At 39.8% G+C, this 11,160-nt stretch overlaps 1 protein-coding gene across 1 annotated transcript; it reads right to left on the bottom strand.

The window, feature by feature from the left end:
• Positions 1 to 4,005: 4,005 nt before the first annotated feature.
• Positions 4,006 to 10,581, bottom strand: LOC146002037 (flexible cuticle protein 12-like). Its single transcript, XM_083139750.1, has 3 exons — positions 10,523 to 10,581; positions 8,471 to 8,616; positions 4,006 to 5,544 (listed from the first exon to the last, which is right to left on the bottom strand). Exons 1-3 carry the CDS (start codon positions 10,532 to 10,534, stop codon positions 5,244 to 5,246), a joined length of 459 nt encoding a protein of 152 aa, XP_082995876.1. The 5' UTR covers positions 10,535 to 10,581; the 3' UTR covers positions 4,006 to 5,243.
• Positions 10,582 to 11,160: the final 579 nt, after the last annotated feature.

Raw genomic sequence — 11,160 nt, 5'->3', positions numbered from 1 at the left:
AAACTACAGCATAAAATTGTGTATTTTCCATTACAAACATCATTATCATCATCTGACAAAGGAAACATCTTTTTTTATAAGAATAGATTCGTTCATGCCTAAATTCCATGAAAATAATATTAAGGTTTTAACGCTGTCATTATGGAATTGTAGTAATATCTGTTCCAGTGTACTTGAAATACTCAGCTACAAATGAATAACATATTATTAATGGTCGATTGATTTGATGTTTTAAGTCCACTTTATGCACAGTAAGGCTAATCGGGACTGGACCAAAAGTTTAAAGTGGGATCCGAACCACAATGTGCCTCCAGTGGGTATTGAACCCGGGACCCCTTCATTAAACATATCATTAATTTAGAATTTTATTTCCCATTGGGGTTATTATAACTCATTACAAATTGAATATGACGATGAGATTTATCAAAACGTTGGCACCAACTCGAGGTGTCTGCACGCCAGGTCTGGTGTAAGGAGCACCAAATTGGCAACACTGCTCCTGTGTCTACCAGACTGTGTCATTTCCTCCAGTTATCTGTAGTGGCTTCTTTTGCTGATGCAATGACTTTCTAAGTCTGCAGAGAATCGGCCGTAGTCATCTTCATGTCGCTATTCACTTGGTAGCTCTGAGACGCACAAACCCATTCTTCTCTTTGTCTGTGAGTGTGTGATTTTATGAAGTTCTTGAGTCGTGACAAAGTAGTGGTAATATTACAGAAATGTCAACGTGTCCATGATTTTGCTTATTCTGCCGCCATCTGCACAGTCCGGAAAGGTATAAATTTCACTTTGAAGTTATGAATAAACTTATGTAATGGCTAGCACCAAGTATTTTATGTAATTATCTACATAGATAGGGTGTTGCCGAATTGGAAAATTAAATCGTCAAGATAGTTATAGTTCACATATATGTAAGCAGTAACGTCTCCCATTTAAGTATGAAAGACAATGTCAGGCGTATGTCTACCCCTACTGAGTCTGCATGCATTTATACGCGCTCCACAAAATTATTGATAACCCCCTCGCAGATGTCTGTCCCCATGCCTCCAATCACCAGTATGATTTCCGCCTTCAGTTTCAAAAGGATTCGTGGTTTGTTGGCATACACCTGTGATTTCACAAACCGCCATAAGAAGAAATCACAGGGTGTAAGATCACATTCCACCTACCAAAACACGCACCACACAGTCGTTCTCAGCGAATGGATGGATTTCACGCTCCTGGATTATTCGATGATTTTCGGAAGGAAACCACAAGAATCCAGTCAAAACAATTGAGGATACATTAATCGGCATGACAACATATGCCAACATTGGCAAAAACAGGTCTGCCAACCTCGAAACAAAACAATAGCACTCGATTCAAATTCGGCGTCCTATACGGAACACCCTTTATTTTCATTTCTATGTCGCCAAGTGGAAGTGCATGACGTTACAATATTAAGAACGATATGCATAACTAACTAACTCTCTAGCCTTCTTAAACCCCAAAGATTTATGGCTGCAGCAACACAAGCCTTCCATCTGTCCCTATCCTGGGCAAGATTAATCCAATCTTTTCCATCCTTACCGATTTCCTTTAGGTCCCTCTCAACGTTATCTCTCCATCTTTGTCTTGGCCTTCCTACAGGTTACTTACCATCAGGTTTCCCAACAATAATCCTGTAAACTCTTCTTTCCTCTCATTCGTGCTAAATGACCTACCCACCTAAGTCTTCTTGATTTAATCATTCTAATAATATCTGGACATGAATACAAATTATGAAGCCTAAAATATGTAACCTTATTATGTAATAAAGATGTACATGAATATCAATCATATTTTGTACATTTCTTACAGTGTGTGTGTGTCTTTTTCTCAAGTGTTTTCTCTTCTTAATATTTCTCAAACAATTACGTATGTTTTCTTGTATGTACGCATTGCTTGCATTGTAGAATTATTTTCCTGTAGTTTTCTTTAGTTAAAATGAAAATAAATGTCTGATGAAGGGAGCGTGTGTTCTCCTGAAACGTCACAACGAGAAACTGTTTTCTTATGCTTGTAATAACCGTAAACTACAGGAAAATAATTACGTATGATAATTAGTTTTAAAATTATGGTTAAGTGGAAGGAAAAACACGTGTCTTAAGATCGTAATCCAAAACAAGAAACAAGTAAAATTGATTTGGGATTTTAAGTCCACTTTATGCACAGATAGCTAATCGGAACTGGACCTACAGTTTAAAGTGGGATTCGAACAACTATGTGCCTCTACGGGGTATCGAACCCGGGATCCTTTGATTACAAGAGAGAAATAATAATAATAAATACGTAAAAATAAATAAAATAAAACAAAACTGTACACCAATCATGCTATTGATCACTATCAGACTCGGCATGAATTTCACTTTGTACATTTCTAATTCCATAGACTTCAAAGTCGTTATTAACAAATTAGACGGAAAACCACGGCAAGAGAAGACAAATCCACACTATCGAGTCAAATTCGGAAATTGTATGATATATCAGCTTGATATTGACAGTACATAAGAATAACACAATATGGATTTGAACATCCAATCCTTGCAATCTGATTAAGAGCTATTCTACTCATTAAATGACTCATTAAAGAGAAGTCAAGGTAAAATACACCGTTTTTATGTGGGGAACAAAAAAGTTAAAACTTATGTGCATATGTGTATGTGTGATGTGTGTATATGTTTGTCCACGGGCCATCTATTTCAGAATATCTGCTGATAAAAAAGCGTATTTTAATGAAACAATGATGTTTTTTAAAGATAATTTTTAATAGATTTAAAAGAACATACATTTCCGGAACAGGTGCGCTGTAAGTTTGGCTCCATCTTTTTGCATTCATTTTAAACAGTTTTTACTTCGTTATAAAATATTTCGAGATCACACGTGACCAGTACAAGAGTTTAGGTACTAAAACCGAGATTGCTTTTGATTTGATTTGTATTATTTAGCATCGCTTTTCAGCCACTTTTGGCTAAGCGCGGCGATGATGACATTGATGAAGGGACAACCATACCCAAGCCTGGTTTCGAACCCGGTATCCCCACGGTACCAACCACTCCGCCACGTTGGTCTGGCATCTTGCGTCTCCCAAATTGTTTGGGGTATACAATGCAGATCAAGGGATTTAGAGGGTAATGTACTCCACAACTGCTCAACTATATATGTGTAACTATATATGCATCACAAAGTGAACCTAAATATTTGTAACTATAGTCTGCAGTATGTATTATTTGGTAACAATATACTCCTTGCATTTCTTACTGTTTTAAATCCATTTTATGTACAATAAGGCTAATCGGGACTGGACCTACATTTAAAAGTGGAATACGAACCACTATGTGCCTCTACCGGGTATCGATCCCGTAACCCCTTGATTACAAGGCGGCGACGCTACCACTACGCCACCGGGGACGGAGATACTTCCTGAGAAAGCAACGTGCATACTTTTTCTTTTTCGAACAGTCGATTGTCACAACTCAATGCCGAAACAACAATGTGGAAAATGTTCAATTTCAGATAATGCTATCCGACATTGGTTCAGGCAATTTGCATGGAGAGCCTCCCCGATGGTACAGTGGTAACGTCGTCGCCTTGTAATCAAGGGGTTTCGGGTTCGATGCCCGGTGGAGGCACATGGCACAGTGGTTCGGATCCCATATTAAGCAGTAGGTCCAGTCCCGATTAACCTTACTGTGCATAAAGTGGACTTAGAACACCCACTCAACCAATCAACACCAAAAAATCATATTTGAGGGCGGACAGGTGGACCAACAACGAACACTCTGGGGCCTTGAGTGGTTCAACAGCAACAAACACAGGGCATCGCAAATGGTGGATGGGAACTATAGCTTGAACGTCCCATTGAGATCGCTCACCTTCAAGTTGAATAGTATTCTGCAGTGTAGGTTTTCGGAAAGACAGACACTAATTTTGAATCATCCTGTATTTAGCTGCGGGATCAAGAAAATAACTTGTATTTTTCCCTTCTAATATGTTTACTACATTGTGAAAGTTACAAAACATTTATCTCAATTCATACAATTAAACACTATACTCTGTCCTGGGTATCTCTCGAGCAAGCGAATGAAAACAAGTTTCTTCGTAAGTGTTATCGTGAGACGGCTCCACCAATGAACACGTGAGAGGGAACGGGATTGCGTGGAGGAGGGCAAAGCGACTGCAGTTACAAGCTTTCACAGCAGCGTGTACTGCTTCGCTCTGCCCACTCTCCCCCCCTTTTCTGCCGCTATGCATGGCCTTGGTCCAGAGATATCCGGGACGGAGTATAAAGTTGCCAAGTATTTTGAACACTTTGAAATATTACGAATTAGTTTCAAAGGAAGCAAATGTTAATACAAGCTGTAAAAGCCAGTTAAAGTTCACTACTCTTGTTGATAATCTCTTATCTTCTCTGTTATAAATCAATACTTATCTTATCACCTAGTGATCTTATTTCATTAACCTTTAAGACTGCTACTGATCTACCAAGAAGAGAAAACTATCTGGCACTGTCATTGAACTTTTAGCCGTAAGTAAACGAAGGGATCTTTGGTGATGCAATCACCTACTTGCCATGTAATCAACCCCTATGTAGCCAAAATTTGCTGCATTTTTAAAGGCATCTTCTTTGCCATTATTCAGTTTAAGTTTTCTGTATCACCGTTAAGAGGAAATCAAAAATTGCGAAAACAGATAACAAAATATTTAGAGTTATCTGTTTTATTTTACAAGGAAGCAAGAGAGGAAAGCTATGTATCTTTCTGTTCTTGGTACATCAGTAAATACAGTCAACCGCAATAAAAAATTAGACAGCTATATTCTGAAATACTTTCTCGTACAATGTGTTATGAAGTTCGCTCATAGCCGTCGAGTTAGGCAACACACATAACGTTATGCAGAAAAGCCAGGATTTGAGGATTCAGGTGTCCCAAGTTTTATTGCTGTTGACTGTACATGTTTCAAATAGTAAATATATTGTCAACAAATACACTGCTAACATTTGATGATTCGAAACGATTCTCATTTCATGGACAAGTCTATATTTGGGAAATTGTTTATGCTAAAAACAGGACATAAGTTTAATTTTGTTACCAGTGAAGTTTTGGACTTCCGGGGGCGGCATCCACTGTTTAATTCGTACCCTACGCTAGCAAATTGTGTTACGTGTTTCCATAACCAAGTGAAACGGCAATGTATATATTTAGCGCACATGACCTATAATTCTGTTATCCGATTCTTGGAATCACAGGTGGTGCAGCAGCACCACCACCGCCACCACCGCCACCACCACCAGCGTACGCCGGTCTGGGCGCACCATATGTGGGAGTCGAGAAGGCTGAGAGAAAGTTAGCCCTCAGCGGTTGGAATCCGTTCTCATCAGCAATGTAAGTCACCGTGTATTTCACTCCATCGGGTCCCGCGTACGAGTACGAACCTTCGACGTAGAGGCTTTCTAACCCGTCGCCTCTTCCGGCATTCTTCACAAAGCCCGACTCCTGCCTCATGCTACCGTCTCCGGTCTCGTAGCTAAAGATAAGAGAAAAGAAGGAATTAATGAAAACAATATAACCAAAGTATAAATCTTCATACTTCTACTAAACCAGTCAAATACAGGGTGATTCACCTTACATTACCACCGAAAATATTTCGTGAACAACAATGAATATTGAAAAACTACTTCCACAGACATAAAGTAAGATGAGGGGCTCATGAAATTAGTGGATACAATAAATACAATCACGTAAAGAAATGTATTTTTCCCTACTTTCAAATGCGCCAAAAAATATGGGTTTTCCATTTAAAGAAACGTAAGTTTCTGAGGAAAATCATACATTCTTACGTGGTTGAATGTGTTGTATCTACTAATTTCATGAGCCCCTCTCCTAACTTTATATCTATGCAAGTTGTTTTTCAATATTCATTGTTGTTCATGAAATATTTTCGGTACTACTTTTAAGGTGACTCACCCTGTATATTCTAAACAGAGAACAAATGTTAACAAAAAATAGCCGAAGATGTAAACAACATTCCTTACTTATACTTATACTTATACTTATTACTTCATATAAATGTATTATAGTGAACCCGGGATCCCTTGATTACAACAAAACGACATTGCCACTACGCCTTGGGGTAAGTCATGCCTTACCTTCCTGTTGAGGATGGGCATGGCTATTTGAGAAGCTTCAAGGAGAAGCTGTTTCCCGTTGCACCTATTCAGCGCACCCTGGAGTGAGCGGATTGGGATTCGTTCGTTGACTTGCTGTGGAATGTTCCATACATCTGGGAAACTGGATTTTCTGACGTCACGCGTGAAGAGTTTGTATTCATTCAAATTTTTAGAATGGATGGGAGTCTCGCATTCTAATCTCGCCGAGGGCGTCGAGATATGTTGCTACGCCACTGGTTTAAGAAAGTAGAAAGAATATATATATATATTGAGGAAGAAAGTGAGGGAGATATAAAGCGATGGGGAAAAAACATGAAAAAAAGAAGCACACACACACAGAGAGAGAGAGAGAGAGAGAGAGAGAGAGAAGATTAAATAAAATTATAACTTGACAAGTTTAAAAACAAGACGCTGCAAATAGCTGTTGCGCATCTCACACCACATTTCCCCACTCCATTCTCCGCAGCGACGTTGGTTCGCAGTGTTGCAACCTGGAGGGAGCGGAATGGTCTGAGGATTTTCAACGAAATTTGTATTTGCTTTTTCCTGGGCTGTTTCCTACCTGTCCGAGTACAGAAATTCAGCTCACCTTTGCGCTTGTGGACTCGACAACATTATACTTAAGTTTATGTAACTCATTCTGATTTCGCAAATATGTTGCAACATTGTAAACAATTTATCTGGCCTGTCCTCTAAGGGACTTTCCAGAGCAGATTGTGGATTTCGTTGGACCCGGCATGATTTGGTTTTTGCATTTCAAAAATATGTAGCCAAGAGTAAAGAGCAAGAACATTTCAATGCTTTAGAAAAGAACACAGGCAAGCATGTTATCAGATTGCCTTTTCGTAGCGATTGTTGTACGATAAACAAAAGAAACTCCACCCCACTCGATTTTTTTTAAAAAAAAATCAGGCCACTGCTCGATGTCGCATTCAGAAAATGAAATCATTCGCCCTGTAGTTTCTCTTCGTTAGAAACCTTAACGCGCGTGCGTAATACTACAGTTTACGATCCGCACACCGCACGCATTTTCAAAGACCGGATTAAATCAAATGAAGCACTGATAAACTGATATGAGCCGGCATCGTCAATCTACACAGTAAAAATCGTGTCATATTTGTTTTAGCTTAATTTTGCTGAGTTGGCACCACTCGCACTCTCAAGGCCAGACTAGTACGTAGAAGAGTGGTGGGGAGGATGACGTAATAGGAAGTGCTCCGCAGCGATCTGCGCATATCGGGACTTAACTTGTCAGGCTTAGGTATTGAGGAAGAAAGAGATATGGAGAATATGAAAAGAAAAGTGAGAAAGAAGATACAGTGAGAGGAAGAAAAATAACAGGAGGAAAAAGAGAGAAACAGAAACAGATTGATTGAGTTGGCGTTTTAGGTCCACTTTATGCGCAGTAAGTATAATCCGAACTGGACCTACAGTTTAAAGTGGAATCCAAACCACTCTGTGCTTCCACCAGGCGCCTCTGTGCCTCCACCAGGTGCCTCTGTGCCTCCACAGAGACTGTAAATCCATAAATATACGTTTATAATCTCCAGAAACTTTTGATATAATCTTTAGTGGTCTGTATCATACCGTAAGCTTCATGTGGCTAAAAAGATCCCGAATATTCTAGAGGGGCGTCTGCGAACAAACAGAGAAGTAAATGCATCGGTTGAAACAAAAAATTCATAAAGTCTGATCAGATTTTTAAGGGCATCGATAAATGCAGGAAGATGTACACAAAAGTGCATCAAGTTATATTTTTGCAGACTAACGAGGCTCTGGCGAATGGGCCTGCAGCCAGTATAATGATTGGTACGAATTGTGTTGTGGATTCTATATACACAGTGTGTCCCAAAATTTTCTGTACTGATGTCGTAGTGCATTTACGTTTTGCTTAATTTTGAAAGACATCTCTAATTACCTTTATGTTTTCTCTCTGGTACGTTGGGGAAGGATCCTCTTAAAAGTTACAGTAAATCCAGCGACAGCATCCTAGGTCACCATGTCGGAAATGTCCAGAAAACAACAATGCCTATACCTGTGTTTTCAATATGCGCCGTTAAGATAGCGCTAGATGTCGGTGTGAAAAAGTCAAGGATCCTCAGAACCCAAGAAAATTCACCTGCAGACGTCGGATCCGTAGTTATCAAAACGATCCTCATCACGTTTTTCGACTGCATGGTATATTTAATGGAGAATTTGTTCCCAATGGACAGACGGTCACAGAGAGGAAAATATTCCCACACCAATACTACCTCTAAAAGTTGATAATATAAATAGTCGTACTAATAATTGTAGGAGCCATCATAGTTTACTTCGTTGCTGTAGGCTAGGATTGGAACAGGAGGCGCCTGTCTTCCCACACGTTGCACTGGTCCTGGTCGAAATTGTGGTTTAGCTGCAACCAGAGCCAACAGGCACACAAAAAGTATCTGAAAAAGTATTAATAAATTAGATTTAAGCACACATGAAATTTCTAAATGTTATTATGAACAGGTTATAAGCAGTGACGGCTGGTGGTCTGACTTTATGGGTGTGCACTTGAGCCTCGCATCCAGAAGTGTTTTATCACCTCTCTCCAGGGTGGAATTTGTAGGGGATGGGGGATTTCCCCACCTGGGTACTTGTGTCCCCCCTCTCTGCTTGATAAATTTTATCCATGGGGGGGTAATCTTATATGGTAAAAAAAGGTAAAGTGTTCCCCTGTGCATAGCACCACGCCATGAAGGCGTATAGGGGGTGTGGGGGTAACGCCCCACACTTTCTTGATCCGGTCGTGAGTGGGGGTGATGTGATCAGCATCACGCCCCTGACCGCCTTTACCCCCCAGGGTTTCCCCCAGGTACCCATGTTATTCGACGCTGGGTGGGCGCCGGGGCCGCTTCCACCGTTAGAAAAGTTCCCGGATTTGAACCGGCCGGGTAATCTTATATGGCATAAAGTAATTATCTCATTCTGTCCCTAGACAGTCAGTACAATTTATCCCCACTGGAAAATTCTTAAATACCAAACTTCCCCTCTCAAATACCCACTCCCGTTTTTGCGTACATAATGATGCAAAATGTATTGGAAACCCAAGTTATGGGCACCTTTTACTGAAAATGAGGCTATGGGAGAGGTTTTTTTTTCATGAAAAATAAAATAAATATTAACGAAATATCTTCGTGAATTTTCCGTCGATGACCAGAAGATAAATGTTATTGGGTATAGATAATTCAACACTCGATAACCTGACAAAATCACTAAAAACATAGACATACCGATCTACAATATTCGATATTATTCTCAATTTGAAAAATATTTAGTAAAAACTTTCTCCCTCGCTCTGCTGATTATAGTGACAAAAAGAATAATATTTTTTGCATCCATCTAACATGCAGGGCCGGGCAACTACTCGGAGCGCCAAACCGAGGCATCCTTGATAGAGCCATATCCTAAGCGTGAGTTTAGTTTTGGAGACCAGTAGAGCAAATGGAGACGATATACAATTCAATGAGGGGTCCGAACCACTATGTGCCTCCACCGGCTGCGTGGCTATTTGTTTTAAAAAGAGTTGGATTTATGTTGACAAGAATTAATTGATGCTACTGCTGAATAACTTTATAAGTATATTGCAAAATCATCTAGCAATTTAAAGCTAAAAGATTTTTTTTGATGCCATTATGTAGGTATACAATAAACTTGTTCATTAACAGCATTAAAGTATTTTTGAAATAATATAATAAAAATATTATTGGTTTTACAGTTGTTCGACTTAACATGTTCAGTTTCATCAATCAAAAAGACATCATTGGTTGAAGAGTTCTTGTTTTGCTCTGGGGCTCACCCAGCCTCAAATCAATGTGTACCTGGGAGCAACCCTGTGGGGAAAGACGGCCGGGCGTGATGCTGATCCAATCATCCCAAGTATGGCCGAGAATATGTAGAGCTCTACCTCCACATCACCCCATATGCCTTCATAGTATGTGCGCACAGGGGTAGCTTTCTTTACCTTAGGATGAGTGATGATACAATTAAATTGATGAAGGGACAGTCGCAAAGAACACTCATGCCAAGACCGGGATTCGAACTCTGGATCCCTGGCGTAGTAGGACAGTTCTTGTCCAACGCCACATCTACAACTTCATTATTCCGATCCGAAAAAATAAATAAATAAAGAGCATCGCTAAAACAAGATAAGCAGAACGCATTCAAATATTTTCACATCACATGCTACGCAACTGTAGAGTCCATTGTCCGACCACGTCAACCTCCACACAACGAACAGGGAAACGCACAACTTTTTCTTCACATCACGATGAAACGAGAAGTATATAATGAAATGTACAGTATCCTTACCAATCTCATCATGAGGCCATTCCCACACAGATCCAACGAGAGTAGAAAACGAATGTGAATTCAATTGGATGAAAGAACGGATATTTATATGGCAATCCGAGGGAGGTGTGGTGTTCACCCACCCACCGGTCAGGAGAACTCTTTCTTTTCTTCTTTCTGGTCACTCGTCCCGTAACGCATGACGATAATGGGTGATTTACCGAAGTGTGTTAACGGTGAAGACACCTTCTCTGCTCCCCTTGCCCTTTTCCCCCGAGGTCAATTGTAGCCCCCATTCGCCATTCGGGTTAAAAGGTTGGTCAATTCTTGAGGTGATCACAGGGAGCAATGTTGCCAACTGAAGGGAAATTCCCCTTTATCAAGGAAAATTTCCCTTTCTGAATTTTAGGCGAAAAGGAAAAAGGGACATTCGATTTAAAATATCAACATATCAGGGAAATTTGAAAACAACATCTGTTCAGGTTATATTAAATGCCAGTTTCTTATATTTAAATCTTAACTGTGACTTCATACTAGCACTCCCTTGAATATAATCCTAATGTCTATAATTATATTTTGTTCATTTTATGCAGATTTTTTTCATCTTTGGTTAGTAGCAACGACGAAGATGAATGATGACTTATGGGTGATGGAACAAA

This window comes from Lepisma saccharinum, chromosome 18 (genome assembly GCF_977018435.1).
Source record: "Lepisma saccharinum chromosome 18, izLepSacc3.1, whole genome shotgun sequence".
Taxonomy (NCBI): Eukaryota; Metazoa; Arthropoda; class Insecta; order Zygentoma; family Lepismatidae; genus Lepisma; species Lepisma saccharinum.
Note: the sequence above shows the minus strand (reverse complement) of the source record. Positions and strands in the feature narration are given on the sequence as shown.